Source organism: Pelophylax lessonae (genome assembly GCF_965119305.1).
Source record: "Pelophylax lessonae genome assembly, chromosome: 1".
NCBI lineage: Eukaryota > Metazoa > Chordata > Amphibia > Anura > Ranidae > Pelophylax > Pelophylax lessonae.
Genome location: NC_138768.1, coordinates 785284663 through 785310293, shown reverse-complemented (window position 1 = coordinate 785310293; position 25631 = coordinate 785284663). Strand labels below are relative to the sequence as shown.

The 25631-nt window shown below is 45.8% G+C and overlaps 1 protein-coding gene across 1 annotated transcript in view; it reads left to right on the top strand.

Moving 5' to 3' along the window:
- LOC309561412 (ADP-ribosyl cyclase/cyclic ADP-ribose hydrolase 1-like) overlaps window positions 1-25631 on the top strand; it is a 43336-nt gene that overhangs the window by 7548 nt on the left and 10157 nt on the right. Inside the window, exons 2-4 of the mRNA XM_082265308.1 lie at window positions 15697-15826; window positions 20774-20909; window positions 24282-24364. Of these exons, the coding sequence (XP_082121434.1) occupies window positions 15697-15826; window positions 20774-20909; window positions 24282-24364 (349 nt within the window). The remainder of the gene's footprint in view (window positions 1-15696; window positions 15827-20773; window positions 20910-24281; window positions 24365-25631) is intronic.

Sequence of the window (25631 nt, the reverse complement as noted above, 5' to 3'; positions counted from 1 at the left end):
ATGGATGGCTGTGCCGGGTTTGGCCCCGGTAGACATGGTCCTAGACAGGTTAATGTCTGGGAGCATGTGAGACGTTATGGCTCTCTCCTTCTGCCATGATATAGTCCTGAGGAGCTGCATACATCCAATGTATACACTGAAGGTTTGAGTTGCTGTTTGTTAGTGTTGTTGGCATCACGGATCAACGTATCACTGGCATTTTGTATTTATGCATGAGTGTAACCTTGAGAGATATGTGGCTTGATTGTACATCTGCTCTCAGTGCTCTGGAATCTGTACTGTTTGTGTGCAATGTTTAATAAAGGGCCCAATGAACACAGTGGCCTCCATCATCCTTAACCTGCTGCCATCCGCGCTACAGCCTATATACGGCTGCAGCGCGGACTCGAATTTTCGGGAGGCCTCCAGTGACACGCCCCCCCGCGCGCTCCCGTGAGCGCGCAGCGGGGAAAATCTGTGTCGGCCGTGTCCCTTGGACACGGACGATCACAGATCGTGGTGAATGGCCAATCACAGCGGCCATTCACCACGTGATCGGGCCGTCCAATGAGCGATGATCTCATATGTAAACATATGAGATCATCTCTCATCGCCGGCGCTCCTTCCTCACACAGAGCCTGCAGTGTGAGGAAGGAGGGGGAGCCTCACAGCGCCGGGGACACACAGCGATGTAATCAGGGTACTGATCACCAGTGCCCTGATTACTAAAAGGTAAAAACATACACACAGTGCCCCCCCATCAGTGCCCACAGTGCCCGCCATCAGTGCCCCCATCAATGCCCACAATCAGTTCCCATAGTGCTGCCAGTCAGTGCCCATCAGTGCCTGCTCATCTAGGCACTGATGAGCACTGACTGGCAGCACTATGGGCACTGAGTGTGGGTACTGATGGTGCTGCCCATCAGTGCCGCTCATCAGTGCCACCCGTCAGTGTCCAGTGCCATCCGCCAGTGCCCATCAGTGCCGCCTATCAGTGCCGCCTCTCAGTGCCGTCAGTGCCGCCTCTCAGTGCCCAGCAGTGCCACCTCTCAGTGCCCAGCAGTGCCACCTCTCAGTGCCACCTCTCACCGCCGGCGCTCCTTCCTCACACAGAGCCTGCAGTGTGAGGAAGGAGGGGGAGCCTCACAGCGCCGGGGACACACAGCGATGTAATCAGGGCACTGATCACCAGTGCCCTGATTACTAAAAGGTAAAAACATACACACAGTGCCCCCCCCATCAGTGCCCACAGTGCCCGCCATCAGTGCCCCCATCAATGCCCACAATCAGTGCCCATAGTGCTGCCAGTCAGTGCCCATCAGTGCCTGCTCATCTAGGCACTGATGAGCACTGACTGGCAGCACTATGGGCACTGAGTGTGGGTACTGATGGTGCTGCCCATCAGTGCCGCTCATCAGTGCCACCCGTCAGTGTCCAGTGCCATCCGCCAGTGCCCATCAGTGCCGCCTATCAGTGCCCATCAGTGCCGCCCGTCAGTGCCGCCTCTCAGTGCCCAGCAGTGCCACCTCTCAGTGCCCAGCAGTGCCACCTCTCAGTGCCACCTCTCACCTCTCAGTGCCCAGCAGTGCCGCCTATCAGTGCTCATCAGTGCCGCCTATCAGTGCCGCCTATCAGTGCTCATCGGTGCGGCATATTAGTACCTCCTCATCAGTGCCCATAAGTGCCACCTCATCAGTGCCCATAAGTGCCACCTCATCAGTGCCCATCAGTGCAGCCTGTCAGTGCCCATCAGTGCCGCCTCATCAGCGCACATCAGTGAAGGAGAAAAATTTATTTTCAAAATTTACTCGCAGAAAATAAGAAAAACTTTTTTTTTTCAAAATTTTCTGTCTTTATTCTTTTTTTTTGTAAGAAATAAAAAACCCAGAGGTGATTACATACCACCAAAAGAAAGCTCTATTTGTGTGAAAAAAATGATAAAAATTTCATATGGGTACAGTGTATCATTCAAAGTGTGACAGGGCTGAAAGCTGAAAATTGGCCTGGATGGGAAGGGTGTTTAAGTGCACAGTAGGCAAGTGGTTAAATGGAAGAAGTATGGAACCACCAGGACTCTTCCTAGAGCTGGCCACACAGCCAAATTGAGCGATCGGGGAGAAGGGTGTTAGTCAGTGAGGTGACCAAGAACCTGATGGTCACTCTGACAGAGCTCCAGCATTTCTCTGTGGAGAGAGGAGAACCTTCCGGAAGAACAACCATCTCTGCAGAACTCCACTAAACAGGCCTGTATGGTAGAGTGACCAGATGGAAACCACTCCTCAGTAAAATGTACATGACAGCCTGCCAGGAGTTTGCCAAAAGGCACCTGAAGGACTCTGAGACAATAGGAAACCAATTTCTCTGGTCTGATGAAACAAAGATTGAACTCTTTGGTCTGCATGGCAAGCGCCATGTCTGGAGGAAACCATCACGGAGGCTCATCACCTGGCCAATACCATCCCTATAGTGAGGCATGGTGGTGCCAGCATCATGCTGTGGAGATGTTTTTCAGCGGCAGGAATTGAGAGAGTAGTGAGGATCTAGGGATAAATGCAGCAATGTACAGAGACATGCTTGAAGAAAACCTGCTCCAGAGTGCTCTGGACCTCAGACTGGGGTGAAGGTTCATCTTCCAACAGGACAGCAACCCTAAGCACACAGCCAAGATAACAAAGGAGTGGCTACAGGACAACTCTGTGAGTGGCCCAGCCAGAGCCAAGACTGGAACAGATTGAACATCTTTGGAGAGATCTGAAAATGGCTGTGCACCAATGCTCTCCATCCAACCTGATGGATTTTGTGAGGTCCTCCAAAGAAGAATGGGAGAAACTGCCCAAAAATAGGCGTGCCTAGCTTGTAACATCATCCTTAGAAATACTTAAGTCTGTAATTGGTGCTTCAACAAAGTATTGAGAAAAGGCAGCGAATACATTCAGTATGTATTGTACATGTGATTTTTTTGTTTTTTATTTTTAATAAACTTGGAAAGATTTCAAACAAACTTCTTTCATGTCATCATTATGGGGTATTGTTTGAAGAATTTTGAGGAAAATAATGAATTTAATCCATTTTGGAATAAGGCTTTAACATAACAAAATGTGGAAAAAGTGAAGCGCTGTGAATACTCTCCGGATGCACGGTTTGTTTATGTATATATTAGGGAATAGACCGATTATTGGTGGCCGATATGCACTTTCCTCGATATATCGGTATCGGCCCTGGAACTGGCCGATATTGCCGATATTTTTGTGACGTCATTCTGCCTTCTTAGGCTGCCTCCCTCGCCTTGGACAGCCTCGTCTGGAGTCGGGACTAGTCACGCTGGTGTGTATCACAGCCATACACCCACCCACAGCAGCCCGGTGCCAGCCAGCCACCCACATCCACAGGCCCTGTACCAGCCAGCCAGCCACAGACACTGTACCAGCGAGTAAGCCAGCCACCCACAGGCCCTGTACCAGACAGCCACCTACAGCCCCTGTGCCAGCCACCCACCCACCCACCACAGGGTGCCAGCCAGCCAGCCACCCACCACAGGGTACCAGTCAGCCAGCCATCCACCACAGGGTGCCAGACAGCCAGCCACCCACAGACAGGGTGCCAGCCAGCCACCCACAGGCCCTGTATCAGCCAGCCACAGGCACTGTACCAGCCAGCCACCCACAGGCCCTGTGCCAGCCAGCCACCCACAGCCCCTGTGCCAGCCATCCACCTACCACAGGGTGCCAGCCAGCCACCCACCGCAGGGCGCCAGCCACCCACCACAGGGTGGCAGACAGCCAGTCACCCATCACAGGGTGCCAGCCAGTCAGCCATCAACCACAGCATGCCAGCCAGCCACCCACCACAGGTTGCTAGTCAGCCAGCCACCCACCACAGGGTGCCAGCCAGCCATCCACCACAGGGTGTCAGCAAGCCAGTCACCCACCACAGGGGGCCAGACAGCCAGCCACCCACCACAGGGTGCCAGCAAGCCAGCCATTAAGCATTAAACAAAAATTAACATGTTCAGTACCAGATGTGTGTCAAAAATTGTCTCTATTTTTCAAAACTTTAAATTTACAAAATATGGGCCCATATCGGCCGATACCGATACCTTGTGACCAAATATATCGGTATCGGCATCGGCCCTGAAAAAACCATATCAGTTTATCCCTATATAAATAGGGATTTAGAAATAATATAAATAATAACCGGCCAATTAATCGATTATGAAAATAATTGTTAGTTGCAGCCCTAATGGCTGTTACAGAGGATTTGTCAAGGGCATTGTAGATAATACATGTATGGGGGAAGGGAATGGGGAATGCCGCTCAGGTGTATGTCCAAACAGGTGCTGGCTGGATCCGCCGTCCAGGAAGATGCAAGTAGAAATGTGAAGCCGCACTCAGATGATTGAAATCAAATGAAAATGTCTTTATTCTTCAAAAGTATCCAGGACAAACAGACAGTGTGAGGAACAGAATATGTCCAAGGTAGACGCGTTTCACGGCTCGAATGCCCGCTTACTCATTACCACGGTGTGGGATAGCGGAAATTGGTCAATATTTAAAGGTGGTCACCAGGAAATTGATTGTTGTAGCTCTGCACAACTGCATATCATTAAATAATCATATCATTAAATAATCAAGCATATTGAACATCCAATTTCTCTGCGATCCAACACCGAGGACATGTCAAAAGACACACATGAAACAACTTCACAAAATATGTGTAAAACAAAATTAAGAAATGAACCAACATAAGCAAGCTTTTGAAGGAAAAGGCCTAAGGCCCCTTTTACATGGACCAATCTGTTTTCACAGACTCCGCTTATTTAGCGGGGGATCGCTCTAGGAGTCCCGCTTTCCTCTTTGGGGAGATTGGATGAAAACAGACAGCATGTCCATTTTCATCTGATCCCATCCAATCCAACCCGCTGGACAGATGGGGAACATATCGGCACCTGTCTGTTTTCAGATCTTGTCGGATCCGATGCCAGGCGGGTGTCAGCAGACACATGTCGGCTGACATCCGCCTCCCTATAGAGGAGAATAAGTGGGCTAATCAGGTCTGCCTAAAAAACGAACAGGCCGACCTAATTGGTTCCGATCGTGTGAAAGGGGCATTAATGAAGTAAAATCCATGCAAAAGTAATGAAAAGAAAAGCAAACCTAGGCACTCAACTTCAGCAGCATATCTGGTAAATCTGCACTGTACAGCTAACGAGGATTGCCTGGCGTCTAGTGTTCAACATTGCCTTGGTAAAGCAAATAATCAAAACTTGTCACATAACAGTTCATACGGTGAAAGAAAAGCAGAGAAATATGATCCGCTTCAAGGAGACAACTCAGGTTCAAGCAAAGCAACAGCCCATCATTGTCACAAAAGGGACAAAAGGTCTGTGGATTCCTAGGGAGCAGCCAATGTAAAAGCAAGAGTGGGGTGGGCTAGGAGGGGCCAGGAGGAGGGGGGGGGGGGGACGGGTAAGAAAGTCAGAGGTCACCCTCCAGAGTCTATTGCATGTAAATGCATTTAAAGAATATGTAGACCCAACACTTCATATTCCTGATATGTGCCTACTGTACCATGTATGAGAAAGTATCCTATTCTCTTTGTATTGCTTCCTTTGCATGAAATCCCTGGTATTCCTGCCAGTCCCTCTGCTATCCTAATACAAATTGACTACACTAGGCAGGAATACACACTGTGGTTAGTCAGCTTTGCTGGGAACTCAACCTGCTCTCCTCCAATGATCAGACTTGTCCTGACAACCCCCCCCCCCCTGCACAGCCATTCACTGGGAAGCTCAGTGTGTTGCTGCTGCTGCTTCTCCTCCCCCAGCTCTTATGCAGCTGAGAACAGAGGGAATGTGATCAGTTATTAAAAAAAATGGGGGGGGGGGAATATATTTATAATGTTTTTTTTAATATCTATATTTTTTTCCTTTCATTTCTATTTTAAACTAAATGTTGTTTTACAAGGTGATCGTTTAAAATCATTATAAGTCTACAATTGAAGTACTAATGGTCCATTTTCAATCTGAAACAATCCACTTATAAGTATGGGTCTGGCTTTTTCTTAAACATTTTGGTCCCTCTCTTTCCCCAGAACATTGACAGATTTTAGCGTATATCATGGGTTCTTACAGATTGGTACTGCAAGCAAAGTGTGTTCTGGCTACCACGCTTATCTTTTTTGTCTGATTTATCTTTCCATTGATGTAAATGGAAAGGTTTTAAACACATGTCAATCATGATGTGCCTCAAAGTACAATAAAAAGAGCATTGATATGCCTTTTGAAGCTTTTCGGCTGATTTCAATGAAAATTTCACTAGGTAAAGATGAATATGTGCACATGGACCCATGGATGCTTTTGGTGGGAGAGTGTGATGATCTAGCTGTTAACTGTCTGTTGCCACAGAAATACTGTTAAAGCTGCAAAATAAAAGTGTAATATATTGCAGCTTACAAATCATTAGATGTGGCGGCTGTATTAGTTTTGTTCTTTTAAGCTTTTTTCCCACTTTCACCTGGTGATCTGGCCAGTAAAACACCTCCGGTATTAGGGCGCCCCCACTCTAGCAGAGTTAGATTCACTAACAAATTAAAGCCAAACTTCAGCTAACACTTTTTAACTACCTCCCACCCGGGCCATAGTACATATACGGCCGGGCGGGAGTCTCGTCCTTCTGAATGGACGTTCCGGAACGTCCTTCAGAAGGAGAGAGATCGCGCCGCCGCGGGCACGCGCAGCGGCGCGATCTCGATGTGCCTGTGTCCCTCGGACACAGAGCAACATCATTCGGCAGGAGGGCCCTGTGATTGGCCCTCCTGATCACATGACGGCTGTGTCCAATGTAAATAGAGCCGTTGTAACGGCTTCGATCTCTTCTCCTCCTGACAAATCCTGTCAGTGAGGAGAAGAGAAGAGGATCGGTGCTGCTGCGGGGGTGATCAGTGAGTATTTCTAATTACTCACTGATCACAGGTGGGGTCTGTGCTGGTAATCAGAACATTGATTACCAGTGCAGCCCTGGGGGGGGGGGGGGGGGGTGCCACTAAGCCACCAGGGATGCCCACCCATGACCACCAGGGGTGCCCACTATGGCCACCAGGGATGGCAAACCTATCAGTGTTGCCCACCAATGCCATCTATCAGTGCTGCCCACCAGTGCCGTTATTGCCATCTATCAGTGCCGCCTACCAGTGCCCATTATTGCCCACCAGTGCTGCCTATCAGTGCCCATCAGTGCCCCCCATCAGTGCCGATCAGTGCCACCCATCAGTGCCGATCAGTGCCGATCATTGCTGCCCAACAGTGCCACCTATCAGTGCCCATCAGTGCCACCAATCAGTGCCCATCAGTGCTGCCTATCAGTGCCCATCAGTGCTGCCTATCAGTGCCCACCAATGCTGCATATCAGTGCTATCTATCAGTGCCACATATCAGTGCCCATCAGTGCTGCATATCAGTGCTACCTATCAGTGCCCACCAGTGCTGCATATCAGTGCCACCCCATCAGTGCCACCCCATCAGTGTGTCCTCATCAGTGCCTGTCAGTGCGGCATCATCAGTGCTCATCAGTGCAGGAAAAAACATATCTATTTACAAAATTTTATAACCTAAACAAAAAAACTTTTTTTTTTTTTTTTCAAACTTTTCAGTCTTTTTTTATTTGTGCACCAAAAAAGAAAAAAACCTGACGGTGATAAAATACCACCAAAAGAAAGCTCTATTTGTGGGGAAAAATGACACAAATTTGGTTTAGGTACAGCGTTGCATGACCGCGCAATTGTCATTCAAATTGCAACAGCGCTAAAAGCTGAAAATTGGTCTGGGAAGGAAGGGGGTTTAAGTGCCCAGTATTGAGGTAGTTAAACAGTTGCAGCAAGCAGTTTTCTCTTTTGTGATAAAGGTTTTCCAGAAATAAATAAAAGATGACCATTGTAAGCACCCCTTCTAACTGCTAGGTCTGCATATTTAAGTTAAAACAACTACATTACTGGCTAGATTACCAGAAAATAAAGGAAAGAAAGCCTTAAAAATGAAAACTATTGCAGCCATCACATCTAAGAATTTGTAAGCTGCAATATAATAAATGTTTGTTTTTGGGCTTAATGCCGCTTTAATTCCCTTGTAATTGAAACTCTGAATTAGTTTGCAATATTGCTACTTTTCCTTTGTGAATTTGGGTAGACTTACATTTTTTAAAAAGGATATACAGCTTAGTCCCAATTTATCTCTTGCCCCGCTGTGGCATCAAATGTTGTCAGTGACTGGGTTGTAACCCAGGAGGCTTAGATGACCTAAAAGGACTTTAAAAGAAAGATATTTCTATTTCTAAAACCTCTACTAGATTTATATTTCTGCAGAATTCCTAAGGAAAAGGTGACACAGTTACAAAACGGGTTATTCTTTTTGTGTATGGCCACATTCCAAAATCTATATTAAGTGTTCAAACAAAACACGAAACAGCCTCCAGAAATTTCTCATGCATTGCATACCATGCCATAGGCTACGATGTTCCATTGTTAACTCCTGAAGGCATAAGAGGGGTGTGTTGTAAGCTGCATACAGGAGTATCTCCTCTCCTTTATAGAACTGCTCCCAGCTCTACTGCCTGCAGGAACTACCAGAAGATCACCCAGGACAAGGAATAGGAAGGGCTAAGCACAGCTCTGTCCTCCTGAAAGCTTGCTACATGTGGCAGTCGGTCTCCTTATGGATGCGTAGATGTATTTTCTCTGTCCTCTTTGCTCCCCCAGGGAAGATTCCTTGCCAAACCACAATGCTGTTAGGATCTTCCCGAGCCCAGGGGTCCTTTCTAGGCAACTGACAGACTCCTCAGCACTACAGATTCCACCCAACTCCCCTACTGGCATGGCTCCACCATATCTAGGGGCTTACTCAGCTACCCTGCCAGAACATTCAGCCTGGAGATTAGTCAAGTTCCCTCAAGTATGCAGATAAGTCCTTCTGACCTCCGCCCACTAACTTCTAGAGGTTTCTCTAAACTTCCAGATCAGGGGGAGGCACCAGAGACCTGCTTCTTTGAGTCATCTAGCCTGACCTGCAAGAAAATCAAAAAATGGGGTATCAGCTGTGTAAGATAGGCAGGTAATAATCCCACCTTTGCAGAATAGGCTAAAAAAATTAATCAACTTTATTAATGTCAGAATAAAATGCCTCAATCAGATAAAAAAAAGATGTTAAATATAACTTTTCAATAGCTAGGTAACAATATTATTAAATCAAACAATTGATCCAGATAGTCCTGTCCCTTTGATAATGATCCTTATTATTAAAGCCTCCGGGGGTGGGGGGTGGGGATGCATAAACCTCATAATAAAATTGCAGTGCATTTGAAAATAATCAAAAACTACCCTATAACAAAGCCATAAGAATGATTTGATTTATCATACTGATGAAAATAGCAGCATGTTGGCAGTGAGGGCAAAAGCGGCTAAGCAAGGTCTGCTCTATGGAGCTTCTTATAATGGCGTATTTGCAGATAGCCTGGGAAATCCATGCCTCCTTCATCAGGCTCTTCCTTCTTTAGCTGATAAAGGAGGCATGGTTTTGCCTTTGAAACGGTTCCTGATTGGCTACTAGCAGCCAGGCTTCTGACAGCTTCATCTGACAGTTCTTCTGAGTTTCCTGTTGGTTAACATAGCCCCCCCCCCATACATTATCCAATTTTAATTGCACAGATTCATTCCTGATTTTTAGCAAGTGAAGCACTGAGTTTTAGTTTTTTTTTTTTTTTATATTTTAAAGTTGCACTTCTGTTTGTCAAAAAAGCAATATTCTTGTAATGTAACTTGGTTTTATTTATAAAGATGTTATATATCACAAAAGCTAAATCAGTGTCTGTAGTGCATGTACAAAAACCCTAGTACCATGAATAATAACATGTTATTAGATTTTTACTCCAGGAGTTTAGAAACTCTAGAGAAAAATACTTAAATAATGCATTACAATTTGCCTAAACCCATTAGATTTTAGTCGACTAAAATTATTTTATTAGACTAAAATATACTGGAGAATTTAGTTGACTAAAATACGACTAAAATTCAGATGTAAAAATACAAGTCTAGGATTAAATGTGAGCAGGCTGCGCTTTGGGTCTGATATGGAATTGGAGGGACCCCACCCAAGAACTAAAAAAAAAAATGGCTTGGGGTCCCCCCAAAAATCCATACCAGACCCTTATCCGAGCATGCAGCCCAACAGGTCAGGAAAGGGAGAGATGAACAAGAGCCCCCCCGTTCCTGAACCATATCAGGCCACATGTTGATGGGGATAAGGGCCTCTTCCCAACAACCCTGGGTGGTGGTTGTGGGGGTGTATGGGCAGGGGGACTATCTGAATCTGGAAGCCTCCTTTCGGATCCCGGCCCCCCTATGTGAATGAGTACATTGTACACCTACCCATTCATCAAAAAAAAAGGAGTGTAGTGTTACAGAAAACAAGACAGACGGTTTTTGACAAGTCCATTATTAAAAAAAGAATGTCCACCATCATTGCTCCATTGTGTCTTCTTTCTCTGATCTTCTACCTCCGCTGCCTTCTCCCTCTGGTGATGTCTTCTCCCTCTGCCGTCCTCTCTCTTTGGTGATATCTTCTCCCTCTGGTGGTTTCTTCTTCCACCGCTGTCTTCTTCCTCCGATGTCTTCTCCCTTCAGTGGTTTCTTCTCCCTCCGTGGTCTTCTCCTTCTGGTGATGTCTTCTTCCTCCTTCTTCTTCCGGGCGGGTTTTCAGCGTGACCTAACCAGATGGCCACACCAACGGCGGCAGAGAAAAGAGCAAGAGATCACCAGAGGGAGAAGAAACCACCGGAGGGGGAGAAGACATCAGCAGAGGAAGAAGACAGCTGAGGGAGAAGACATCACTAGAGAGAGAAGGCAGTGGAGAGAGAAGACTGGAGGAAGCAGACACTTTGGAGCTACGACCAGGGACATTCTTTATCTATATTAATAAAATGCAACTGTCCCTGCGTCCACACTCTAGATTCCGTGTGTCCGTGATATTGCGCTACTGCGCATGTGCACCACGGACAGCCAATGGGATTGGGACTGGGGGCAGGCACTGACCTTTTTTGGCTGAGGGAGCTCCTCGGTGTCGGAGGCCGGGTATTGGGGGTCACCCCCGATGATGCTGCGGTGTGAGGGCCGTTGTACTGCCGGTGCTGCGGTGTGAGGGCCGATCGTTTCAGTAGCCACCGTCTGATCCATATGTGCTGGGGAGGCGGGAGGCGGAGTTCCGATCCGCTGCCTTTGATTTAAAAATGGCGCCACCCGGCGCCACACGTCATTGAGTATACGCCGCCGCTCAGGAAAGCTCGGATACGTTTGGGTATTCCCGGAAAATACCGAGCAGCGGCGTATACGCAATGACGTGTGGCGCCATCTTTAAATCGAAGGCAACGGATCGGAACTCCGCCTCCCGCCTCCATAGCACATACGGATCAGTCGGTGGCTACTGAAACGATCGGCAGTACAACGGCCCTCACACCGCAGCATCATCAGGGGTGACCCTCAATACCCGGCCTCCGACACTGAGGAGCTCCCCCAGCCTAAAAAGGTCAGTGCCCGCCCCCAGCACATAGGAATTCAGAACGGCCCTCACACCGCACCATTATCGGGGGTGACCCCCAACACCCGGGAACCGGCCTCCAACACCGAGGAGCTCCCCCATCCTCCCCAGCACATATCAGGAACAGGTAAGTTAGACTCATCCACTGCTGCACTGCCTGCCATTATGCGGGGGCTGCAGGCATACTACAAGAGATGCAGTGCTGCAGGCATGGTACTCCTGTACCATGCCCGCAGCACTGCATCTCCTGTACCATGCCCGCAGCCCCCGCATTCCCCTGTACCATGCCCGAAGCCCCCCGCATTCCCCTGTACCATGCCCGCAGCCCCGCATTCCCCTGTACCATGCCCGCAGCTCTGCATTCCCCTGTACCATGCCCACAGCCCCCGCATTCCCCTGTACCATGCGCGCAGCCCCCGCATTCCCCTGTACCATGCGCGCAGCCCCGCATTCCCCTGTACCATGCGCGCAGCCCCGCATTCCCCTGTACCATGCGCGCAGCCCCGCATTCCCCAGTACCATGCGCGCAGCCCCCGCTCAGTCAGCCATATAATCTAGCGCCCGTTAATTTAACGGGCTTAATGTCTAGTTTTTAATAAAGGACATCTCACAAAATGTCTCTTGTTTTTGTAACTTTACACTGCTTTATTTTGGTGAATGTGAAGGGGTACAATGTACCCCATACTCATTCACATGGGGGGGCAGGATCCAGGGGCCCCCTTTCTTCAAGGGGGCTTTCAGACTCTGATAAGTTCTCTGCCCGCACATCCCCACAACCACCACCCAGGGTTGTTTCGGGAAAAAGCCCTTGTCCCCATCAACTTAATACGTGCCTGCTGTACCATGTACTTGTATGAAAAAGTATCCTGTTGTCTTTGTATTGCTTCCTTTGTGTGAAATCCCTGGTGTTCCTGCCAGTCCCTCTGCTTTCCAATTTGAAACTGACCACACTAAGCATTAGAGCACACTGTGTTCAATTCTTTAGCTGTGCTGAGAACTCAGCCGACTCTCCTCCAATGATCAGACATGTCCTAACACCCACCAACCACCCCCCCCCTTTTACTGGAACGCTCAGTGCGCTCTAGCTTCTCCTTCCCCAGCTCATATGCAGCTGAGAACAGAGGGAATGTGATCACTTATAAAAAAAGAGAAAAAATGTATTTAGAATTTTTTTTTTATATCTGTACACAAATATTTTGCCTTTCATTTATATTTTAAACTGAATAGGTTGTTTTAGTTTTACAATCACTTTAAAATAGAAGGTACAGGTGAAACTTGAAAAATTAGAATATCGTGCAAAAAGTCAATTTATTTCAGTAATGCAACTTAAAAGGGGAAACTAATATATCAGATAGACTCATTACATGCAAAGCAAGATAGTTCAAGCCGTGATTTGTCATGATTGTGGATTTTGGGTTTTCATGAGCTGTAAGCCATAATCTTAGTAACTTAGAATAGTACATGCAATCAATAAAACAAGGAGTGTACATAGAAAAATATCAGACCTCTAAAAAGTATAAGCATGCATACGCACTCAGTACTTGGTTTGGGGCCCCTTTTGCAGCAATTACTGCCTCAATGCAGCGTGGCATGGAGGCAATCAGCCTGTGACACTGCTGAGGTGTTATGGAAGCTCAGGTTGCTTTCATAGCGGCGTTCAGCTCATCTGCATTGTTGGGTCTGGTGTCTCTCATCTTTCTTTTGACAATACCCCACAGATTCTCTGTGGGGTTTAGGTCAGGCGAGTTTGCTGGCCAATCAAGCACAGTGATACCATGATCTTGTGACCAGGTATTGGTAGTTTTGGCAGTGTGGGCAGGTGCCAAGTCCTGCTGGAAAATGAAATCAGCATCTCCATAAAGCTGGTCAGCAGAGGGAAGCATGAAGTGCTCTAGAATTTCCTGCTAGAGGGCTGCCTTGACTTAGAACCTGATAAAACACAGTGGACCAACACGAGCAGATGACATAGCTCCCCAAATCATCACTAACTGTAGAAACTTACCGCTGGACCTTACGCAACTTGGATTATTTACCTCTCCACTCTTCCTCCAGACTCTGAGACCTTGATTTCCAAATAAAATGCAACATTTTCCACAGTCAGGGATGATTTGGCACATCATTGCAGGCAGCTCGTTGTATCCCTTCCGCTCACCCCTTGTACCGGCCCTGGCTGCGAGCTGTGATGGCCGCATTGCGCCCCTGTTGCCCATGGCACCCTGTGCGGCCGCACACCTCGCACACCCCAAAGGCCGGCCCTGCTGACAGGTCCGTCTCAGCACTGAGAGCGGAGACAGACCTGTCATCTGCCTGCTCAGCGAGGATGGCGGATCGATCCCCGCTATGCAAAACGGAATCCGCCGGGCGGAAAGCCCATGTGAAAGGACAAAAAAGGGAAGTGTGATGTAGGCCTCCATCTTCCTCAGATTGAAAACTACAGGTGGACCTGGTCAGGGAAGCTTTACTCAAATATACAGATGATTAAGAGGAACTAGTCAAAAGGCAGGCGTAGTCCGCAGACTCTTGGAAGTGTAGCCAACATGTCCAAGTATGTGTGTGTAATGTAAAGAGAGAGCTGCGCTAGACTAATATAATTGATAGACACAGGCTAGAATAAACCAGCATAAAGTAAATGGTAAAAAACATAAATCCAGGCTAGAATAAACCAGCATGTGTTGCACAATCAAGGACAAATAATCGTACAACTGGATATCATACAATCATAGTAAGACATATAGTCCATCAAACAAAAGTCCAAATGAGAAGGCCAGATGAAAAAAGGAGTAGAAAGGTGTCCGGTGTGAAAAGGAGTTCAATCACCACCTCTGCGTGTCTAAATCAACCCTCGTGCCACATGCAAAGAGCTCACACCAGGCTTACCAGAGCTCAAAGGATAATGAGCATAATGCAAATTCCATCCTCTGCTAGGCTGGTTGATAACAGGAATGCTCCATCCACTGCTGGGCTGACTGGTATCAAGGATACACTGATCGTACCGCTGCCACTGGATCACTAAGCGAATCTCCCCAAGCGGAATAATGGCGATGACATCACCGCAGCCCGATAGCGACCCGACCAATGTGTGTGAGACACGAAGTCCAAGTATGTGTAAAATTGACTTTAAAGAGGTTGTAAACCCTTTTTTTTTTCTTTTTCACCCTGAAAGACAAACACATAATGAGCTAGTATGCATCGCATACTAGCTCATTATGAAATGCTTACCTTAGAACGAGCCCCCGCCATGCCGTCCGCTTAGCTGTATGACGGGCGACTGGACACCGGATCGCGGCATCCGGCCATCTGATTGGCCGGAGCCGCGGTGACGTCATTCCCGTGCACGCGCGTGGGAGCCGACGGTCACGGCACGGAGTTCTGAAGTTCTTTCAGAGCGCATGCGCCAGTGACGTCACTGGCTGCATGTAAGGTAAATATCTCCTAAAGGGTACATGTTTAGGAGATATTTACAGTACCTATAGGTAAGCCTTATCATAGGCTTACCTATAGGTACAAGTGTCAGAGGAGGGTTTACTTCCTCTTTAAGCAGATTTTGATCTGGCAAATAATCTGTGCACTTCAGCAATTCTTCAGTGTATACAAACATGTGCAAAACATCCTGGACAACAATGACCACCACTGCTCAGTGAAGATGTCTCCTCACCTTGTAACACAGACCTCATTAATGAAAAGGAGGTCAATAAGCGCTTTTTAGTGCAGCCAGATGGTCAGCATGCAGATGTTGTTTCCAGCTCTCCAATCCTCGGCATGTAATGAACATGTAAATCACAAAAAAGGAGGCTTCAAAGTGTAAACTGCTTGGTTTATTTAAAAAAATGAAAGCTAAAATACCACTTACAGGATAAAAAGCTACATCACATTTGTGGTAATAAGCACAGTGGGGGTTATTTACTAAAATTGTAGAATGCAAAATCTGGTCCAGCACTGCATAGAAACTAATCAGCTTCCAGGTTTTATTGTTAAATCTTAATCAAACAAGCTGAATTTAGAAACTGATTCTGATTGCTTCGGTTTTAGTAAACGTACCCATCAATACTCTCACAATGGCATAGTAGACATTGGCAAGATGATCTTGTCTAGTCTGTATACCAAAGAAAAATGTTATCTGTTTATATTTTCTCCCATAGGGTGAAGGACTGCAATGGAATATGGCAGGAACTAACAGATGCAGTTTTTAGGAAAGACCCATGTAAAATCACAGAGGAAGACTACATAAAACTAGCCCAAGTGGGAGGACAAACAATACCATGTGATAAGGTAATTTGTTACATATTTAATAATCTAAACCCACACAAGATTAGAAAGATAAATTTAACATGGACATCAATCTGTTGCACTATGACTGTTGGGGTCTGAAAGCTTAAACTGAACCTTCTCCTTCAACCATCAGTCAATGACCCGAATGTTGCTTGAGATGCGGACTGTGTTATGTCAAAAATTTTAATTGTTTTTCTCTGCAAGAAGGCATTTCCTGTGCACATTGAACAGAGCTTGAAAAATACGAAGTTTTGGACAATCTTCTGCTTCAATTGCCTGTATGAAGTAAAGGCTAGGAAAATGCATTAAGATTTCTATTGTTCATGGATGGATTCGCCCATTCCCACTAAACAGGGTAGATGGAGGAATCTCCTTGACCGTTATTGTACTGTGACAGCCACTGTTCCCACACCTATTGAAAAGAAAGGGGTGCGCTGATTAGGTGAAAGGCTGCAACCAGATGATAGGACGTGTATATGTTTAAAAGTGATGGTGCGCTTTTCTTAAATGTGAAAAATCATATATTGAACAATATATAACAAAAATGGGAAAAAACCCAATCGAAATCACAGTGATGGGTGAGTAGGTGTAAAATAAACAAACAAAATTATCAAATAACACTCAATGTGACTATACAAATAAACATTAAATTAAAAGTCCATTGAATAATGTGATCCAAAATGTGAAAAACGGTGAAGAGAATCCAATTAAAAATCAAGGTGATGATGTAGTGTTCCCTCCACCGGGTGAAATGCCTCCTTACCTGGCGGAAAGAAGGTAAGTGCCTGATAATGATATTCTAATATGGAAACCAGTGTTCTAATTCCACCTGCACACGTGCAAGGTCACCCAGGTGATAAATAAATACAAGCCTCTTACCAGATGTAAGAGACAATCAAGCCTCTAAATATCCTGATCATGAGGATGCTCCTTTAACACCATGGATGGATGAAATCATTCACACTTTCTTCCCTCTGTATAAGCCAACGTGTGTCTCCTATCCTTTTGGGGTGATAGACTCCCCGCGATGTTCCAAAGTACATGAAAGAATGGATGGGAATACACGCTGCAAGCTCTGGTGGTCGACTGTGATTTCGATTGGGTTTTTTCCCATTTTTGTTATATATTGTTCAATATATGATTTTTCACATTTAAGAAAAGCGCACCATCACTTTTAAACATATACTGTTCCCACACCTGTCAGAATACCTGATACTATGTTTTTGTTGGCTGCAGTTACTGTTTGGCCAATCATTTTCTGCCCAGCGCATTTGATTTTAAGATCAAAGTTTTTAGACAGGGCCACCCACGGCTCCAATTTTTCAGCAGCAGTCACATGAAATTCCAGTTGCTTATGACCAACAGTAAAGCAGAACTATGAGCAAAACTTTTTTTTTTCATTTTCGATAGAATAAGGCCTGGTTCACACCTATGCGTTTTTTTTGCAGAAACACACTACAGTTCATTTTATATGGTTTCCTACGAGACACATTCACATCTATTCTTTTTGCAGCCCCTCTGTTTTTGGAAAGGGTCAGGGACTTTTTTTAAACGCAAAACGGTGCTTTTTTTTTTTGCTTTTTTGGCTCAATAGACAACAATGGAGAGGCTGCAGAAAAGCATGAAAAGTTTTTGCAGCGATTTTACCACGATTTTGCTGCAATTTGCGTTTTTAATCTGCCCAACAACAAATTAGCCAAAAAAGAAAAAAAAAAAAGCATTAAAAATGAAAAAGGCAACTCATTGCAAAATCGCTATAAAACTGCATGTGCAAAAACACAAGAGCAAAAAGCACTGCAGAAACAGATCAGACAGACTGCATAGGTGTGAACCGAGCCTAAGGGAGGGTTATAACCCCTGTCAGATTTTTTCTTCTTTGCCATTTGTGTCCCAATGGGGAGAATTCCGTTCACATCCTGTACATAGCCAAACAGGAAGTGAAAGGAAATCACTGCACATTAAGGGAATCTCTTGGGGACCCCCCGGTCACCAGAACGAGTTTCTCCATTGGAAAATGTCCCTTCTATTTATTATCATAAATTTGGGATTTTCTTTTACTTTCACTAATAATAATAATAATAATAATAATAGACAGGACAAATAGAGTGGGAATCTCCTTTACTTGTGAGTACATGCAATATAAATGACAGGGGTTCTAACCAATCCTCCCCCCCCCCGCCTTTAGTTATACTTTAAAGTGGTTTTAAAGCCTCAAGGTTTTTAATTCATCAATTCTATGTTTGAAGGTAAAAAAATCGTATGTGTGCAGCAGCCCCCCTTAATACTTACCTTAGCCCAATCTTCCTCCAGCGATGTGCACAAGAGCCTCTCTAGGGGATCTCTCTCCCCATAGGCTGAGACAGTCAATCACAGCCAGTAAGCCAATGGGGAGCTAGGGGGTGGGGCCAAGCAGCGGCTCTGTGTATGAATGGATATTCAGAGCAGCTGTCAGGAAAATGGCCGTAGGAGAACTGGCAACATTGCCAGTAATAGCAATAGATGCTCCTGGCTCAATCGACACAGCCCTCTGCTGGCCCATCAGGGAAATGGCCATAGGAGAACTGGCAACATTGCCAGTAATAGCAATGGTCGCTCCTCGCTCAATTGACACTGCCCTCTGCTGGCCTATAAAAGATGGTATTCTATCAGAAAATCCATACCCTCGTCATTTCCGGTTCAGATCAGCTGTTGATTCATCATGCATCAGCTGTATGCATCAGCTGTAGCCGGGTCACACGTCCTAGTGCGCATGCGGGTCAGGCAGCGGGCAGGGAGATCTCTTATAAGAAATATCCATCCGATCTCCATGCCCCACACTGCACCGACCCGACAATGGGATAATATGCCCACTGTCTATTTGATGGCTATGTCCCATTGTCCAGTCGGTGCAGTGTGGGGCATGGAGATCGGGTTGTCCCATTGTCGGGTCGGTGCAGTGTGGGGCATGGATATTTGTTATAAGAGATCTCCCTGCCCACTGCCCGACCCGTTGGCGCGCATGCGCATTAGGACGTGTGCCCAACCGTTGCGATATTATCAAATTTCCCTACTAAGACGTGTGACGCGGCTACAGCTGATGCATGATGAATCCACAGCTGATCTGAACCGGAAATTACAAGGGTATGGATTTCTGATGGGGTAGGGAGATCTGATAGAACACCGGTCATAGGATCAGACTCATTGCTGGATTATCTCTTAGCTTCCTGTGTTCCTGTTTGGACTTCCTGTTGTGACCTCGACTTGTTCCTGATTCTGTTTGATCTCCTGCTCCTGGGTTGACCCTTGGCTTCTTCCACTGACCGTGCTTCTGTTACCTACCGTGTATGAACCTGGCTTGCTTCAAGACCTCGGCTATTTTGGTTGTCTCCTGTGCATGACCTCGGCTTGTACCACGGTTCCCGCTGCCTGCTCCAGTCCCAGACCTCGGCCAGTTCCTGTCTCCGCTACCAGAGACTATTCCTTGGCACAAGGTAGCCCGCCTGCTCCAGAGCCCTTGAAGACTCCTACCCTGCTGTGGTTCCAGCCTGTTCCAGTTCACTCTCGGATTGCTCCTGGTTCTACCTACCTGACTGCAGCTGGTAACCTGTGCCACTTGGGGCGCCACACCATCTGTACCGTCTCCAGGGGTGTGCCGCACTGAGCCACAAGGGGAACCCTCTCAGCACCTCGGCCTCGGATCAGGTAACCCTGACAGCAACGGCTCAAGAGTGAGCCTGCTTAGGTGCCCCCATTGCAAGCTGCTTGCTCTGGGGAAACCTGGCAGGAGGGAGGGGCCAAGAGTGCCGACAGGGAACCCAATAAGAGTGGATCGGGACTGCTCTGTGCAAAACTGCTGCACAGAGCAGGTAAGTATACCATGTTTGTTATTTTTTTAAAGGGCTTTGCGGTACAGAGCTCTCAACTCTCCATTTTGGAGTGATGGTCCCTCTTTTGGCATCAGATCCATATGTTAATCTGTCTACCTCTATTTTGGTCTTATGCATGGACCTGTATAAACAAATGTGATATTTTTTTAAGCTGGATCCAAGGTATGGTTTGTATTACATAGTTACATTGGTCCATCTTGGGCCGATGTTATTATGTATTTTCATACATGTGGGATCACTGTGGAAGTGGAGAATCACTGTAGTAGCCGACAATACTGCAGTGATCACCGCAGTCTTCTGGGTCCTGTGCTGCTGTCCCTACAGTATAGTAATAACGCACTCGCTTGGCACAGCTGCCATTCAGGGAACACCTTACATTTTTCTAAATGAAAAGCGTTCTCTGATTAGATGGGGTGGGGATGCAGGGCGGTGACATCACAATACCATACCTGGACCTTAAATCCGCTGTAATCCAAAGTATTTATTTTGCACTAAACTTTTCATGAAAAACAAAAAACTTTTGAATCAGGCGGTAAGGAGGTGATACAATGCCTCAACGCCCTTAAAATTCCTTCTTAAAACAGAGCGCTGCACAACATGGCAAGTGTGAATGACACCATAGAAAATTCTTCAATCAAGAAATAATTTCCGTCCTGCTCCCTTGAATTTTCTTGCCACAGCAGTAGAAAACAAATGTTGATTTGACCCCTTTAGAAAGTCCAATGAATGTTCTGAAAATGAAAAGTTCAACAAAATTCTATTAGTGTATACCAGTGTTACATTAAACCAAGTTGGACCAATGTAACTACAGTATGAAAAAATTGCCATACCTGGAATTTCTTCTATAACTTTTTTTTTAATGGTAACAGACTAGAATACAATACATTACCAAAACATAGAGCAGAAAGGGACATACAATTAATTCATACTGTACAGAATACAGGAGCAGATGAGCTCTATTCAGCCCCATCATTGGAAATTATAGTGTAATCACACAATACAGTACATTTAATATTATGCATGTAGAATAATAATGCTCAGAGTTTTCCTCTATCAACTGAATGTATTATGTTTTATTCAGAGTCTTCTGTGGAGTAGAACAAATGATCTGGTTCATCGCTATACAAAAGCCACTGAAACTTTTTTGACCCTGGAGGACACTTTCCTAGGCTTCCTATTCAACGGCCTTACATGGTGTGGGAGGACTGCTGGTCCAGGTGAACCTTTGGTGATTAAAACACGTATATTGATTCATCTTTACAATGTAAGGCATCATGCACATGACAGAAAAAAATGCCTGTGAGGAAAAGTGTATAACGTGTTTAGGCACGTTTACATGCTTCAAACGCTTGGGCGTTAATTTAATTGGGCAGAATAATAATTTATTCTGGCCATTGAAATGAATTAACGGTCAACTGCTAATGGTTAATGCACATTTAGACTCATTTCAGGCTTTTACAGGTGTTAAGCATTTTTCTGTCAAAACGCTGCTGCTCCTGGACACACTGGCTGTTGTTTTTCCTGCCTCTAAACTCTTCTAAAAGTCTATGTGTGTATGGACACATAGCCTAACATGCAGGGGCATTTTGTGGCAGGAGAAAAAAAAGTGCAAGATGCCCCTAGTAGCAGCAGAAAATGTGTCTAAAATTAAGGCAAGGAATAGCAATAGGTACACTATAATCCTCCCCCCTTCCAATCCAGAAACACATTCTTACCTTCAATTTTCTACCACTTGGTTCAGCTGCTGGGACTGAGGAGAATCTCCAATACTTTTTAGTATGTGACACTGCCCCTGTGACAACATTGGCACTTGGTAAAAGGACAACATGGGGTCATCGGAGAGAACCAATCCTGAAAAGGGAGAATACAATTAATTAAAGACTATCTCAACCCAAGAAAACATTTTATATACGGTATATAGCAGCTCCCCAGTCCTTAGATGAGGTGGCTGCATTGGTTTCCTTTTTTTAAGGTTTATTTTCACCTGGTGGTCTTGCCAGGACAGGCACTTTCAGACAGGCATTACAATCAGGCATCTCAGCTGCAGTTTTACTGCCCCCTACCTCCCTAGCTGGCCAGCTGAATTGTAACAATACAGTCGGACAGAACTGTACATATCCTACAGCTACAATGATTTGCTTGGTGGCTGAGCCATTTTCAACTTGGGATACAGAGTTTTACAGGCAACACAGCCTGTAAAACTCACCCATTGCGTTCAATGGAGCCACACAACAAGAGCTAAGTGCTGAACACTCCACTCTCAGCTGCTGCACGGTCCTGCAATATACAATTGCCTTTCAGCAATTTAAAAATAAAATTAAAAAAAGAAGGCATTCAGGAGACGATAGCCAGCCACTGCTATACTGCCTTCTGAAAAGCAACTGCCTAATGTGAAACATGCCAAACACACTTCCTGTCCTATGGTAAACAACACTTACTCACTATACTGTACCCAATGGATGAGTAGGGCTGTCACCCTAAGTTGCTCTGCTGATTTAGACTTACAAGCACCTCCCCATCTCCATTACTTAGTAGGAGATGTTTTGTTGTCCAAAAAAGAATAAAGGGAAGCTGTTTAAGATTTAATTTTAGTGGACAGTAGAGTTGGGCGTACAGTTCGAGCCGAGCAAAAGTTTGGCTGTTTGTCAAACAGCCACATTTGCGGGGAGCTCGGCAGGATGTTCGACCGCTGAGTGCCCCACAATTCAGTGTGCGCTGCACAGTGCATTCTAGGGCCCTCATTGGCTGAAGCAATGCACCTGACTGCTGGTCAGGTTCAAAGCTTTGCCCAATTAGGACACAAGAGCACTGTCAGAGCCCTGATTTGACAAAGTCATGATGACTTTGCCCAATCATGGCTCAGTGCTCAAAGTCCAACCCCACACTATAAAAGCTTCCTTTGCAGTGTCTTGTTGGAGATAGATAGAAAAGGGCTCAGTGATAGCTAGCTAGTGTTATTGTGATACGTGTAAAGCAGGGATCCTCAAACTACGGCCCTCCAGCTGTTGCAGAACTACAGATCCCATGAGGCATTGTAAAACTCTGACATTCACAGACATGACTAAGCATGATGGAAATTGTAGTTTCTGAACAGCTGAAGACCCTTGGTGTAAAGTGTCAGTGTAGTGTGGTCAGTGTAGTGTGACTATAGTGTAGTGTGACTATAGTATAGTGAAATGTTTAAATGTGAAAAAAAAATAAATAAATGTTTAACAGCATTATATTACATTTAGTGCTGTATACACAATTTTTTTTTTTTTTTGGTTGCTTGGGTCTGGTGGGAATTTCAAAGGGAACTCCATGCTAAAATTAAAACAAAAATGGTGTTTGGGTTCTCCCCCCAATACATACCGGACCCTTACCAGACCATGCATGGCAGGCCAGGAAAGGGGGGAGAGGACAAGTGAGCGCCTCCCTCCTCAACCATACCAGTCCTCATGCCCTCAACATGGGAAGGTTGCTTTGGGACAGAAGGCCTCAACCCCAAAGCAACTTGTCCTCATATTGATAGGGACATAGGCCTAGTCCCCACAACCCTGGGCGGTGGTTGTAGGGGTCTGCGGGCGGGGACCTTATCGAAATCTTGAAGCACCCTTTATCAAGGGCGTCCCTAGATCCCTGCCCCCCCAATGTGATTAAGTATGGGGTACATTGTACCCCTATTCATTCACCAAAAAAAAGGTCAAAAATAAATAAAAAAACCCATTGTATTGACAACTCCTTTATTAAAAAATATCCCCCATGTAGATCCATCGTCAATCACAGCGCCCGCCGCACCACTGAACCTGAAAAAAAAAAACTCCACCCTCGACGAAGGCTCTCTGCCGTCTGCCTGCTCTGCTGTGTAACAGCTCCCAAATAGGTAAGGGGTGGAGCCACCTGGTGGCACTGCCCCATGTGATGTCACTCACTGGTGCATACTGGGTCAGCGATGTCACAAGCGGGTGGTGCCACCCAATCCATACGGGGGATGCTCTACCCATTCGGGAGTGATACCGTCATTTCCCCCCAGCTTTATGCCATGAGGTCAAGGACTTGCTCTGCAACATGCTACAGAGAGGGGCGATTCGAGAAAGGCGTAGCCTATTGACTGCTCTTGTGGTTTTGGTCCGAAAGAAAGTCAAAAGTCTGCGGTTTTGCATAGACAACCGTAAGTTAACTGCCTGTACTGAACAGGACCGTGCACAGCGGTGAGGTGGAGGTTTTTCCTGCTGTATGTATGCATGTGGTTTTATGCACTTTAACGGATCAACATTGGGACTGTGCTCTCTTTGACTTTGAACTGTATTTGTGAAACATCCACGATGGTGGTTTTCTCACATTTATGAGACAAGAATATAGGTGTATGTGGACATTACACCGGGAGCGCCACTAGTGGACTCTTGGGGGTTTTACATGAAACTTTTATACAGAGTGCACCTTTTATTATATGTTTGTTATATTTATAGTGGCAGCTTCCAGTTTGGAGTGCAACTTGTGACACTCTATCATGTTTGTGTACCCTTTTTAGCGCTGGGTGAGTGGGATTTTTTTACTTGTATTTATTCTACTCCTAGTTTGACATTATGTATTTATATGATTAATTTCAGGGATGAACTATAATGCATGTCCTGCATGGCAAGAATGTACCAACAATTCTCTCTCCTCTTTCTGGAAGATGGCCTCTGCTACTGTAAGTGTAAAGACTGCATCTATACTACTATAGGCTAAATTAAAAAACAGTACCGCTCTAATGCCCTTTTGAGTTAAGCCCTGTGGCTGTGTGCTGGTGCTGGTCATGATATGAGGCTTCTAAGGCTCATTTTAGACTACAAGAAAATGGCACCTGGCTGCACACAAGATAGCAGACTGAAGACTAAGCTAAAACATTGAAAAATGATCAGAATTGGCTTCAGCTCTGTTCTCCGCCCATAGATGAGCCCCCCCCCCCCCCAATGCTTTTAACTATGTGGGGCTTAATCATAGAGGTCTGTGGTTAAGCCTTATGGTTCTCTTCCAGTAGAAGAAGACCCCCCCAATGCATTTACCCATGTGTGGCTTAATCATAGAGGCCTTATGGATCTCTAGCTGTAGAAAAACCCCCCTGATGCATTTCACCCACATGGTTAACCCATCGACTGTACACATATATGTGGCCTCACAGAAGTCGGACTTTGTTTAGTGGGGCCACATACAGTATATGCGTATCTTTCTTTGTGTTGGGAGCACCCTGCACAACACGCTACCAGCACAGAGACTGGGCTCTCATTGAGAGCCCTAGGTCTTATACTAATGGTTGGGACCCAGAACTCAGGGTTCTGGGTCACCTGACCACTGGGATAGCCTCTGATGTGAGCCTGCCCTTGTGTTTACTTCCTGTTCTTAATGTAGAAGAAGCTAAATAAAAACAACTACTAGAACATTTTTTACCTTAATGCAGGGAATGCATTAAGGTAAAAAATAAAAAATAAATGTTTTGACTTTAGAACCAAACCTCTTTAACTTCTAAATAGGATTGGGCTGGATGACTGGATAGTTGTAGTGAGATATAGTAGTGACTATAACAAGCAGACTGTGACCAGTGGGGGTATCAGTGGGAGTAAACAATGACATATCTCTTGTGGTCAGTAGGAGGAAAGGGGCTCCGTCATTGGTATTGTAGGTATGGGAGGGGTGGAGTAATAGCGCACCCAACTTTGGTGTCAGTGGGAGGAATAGCGCCCTATCCTTGGTATCAGTAGGAGGAATAGTGCCTCAAAAGCTGGATAAAGACAAGCAAATGGCTGAAGTTTGGAGATCACTGTTCTATATGTACAGGCATCTTCTACTATTTTTAAAAGCTGAGCTGCAGCTGGACAGGATTGTACATATACTGTAGGCGTGATGCTTTGCTTCTCAACCGCAGAAAAAAATTATACCCTCTGTCGCATTCGACTGGCAGTGAATGGGGCCAGGCTGCA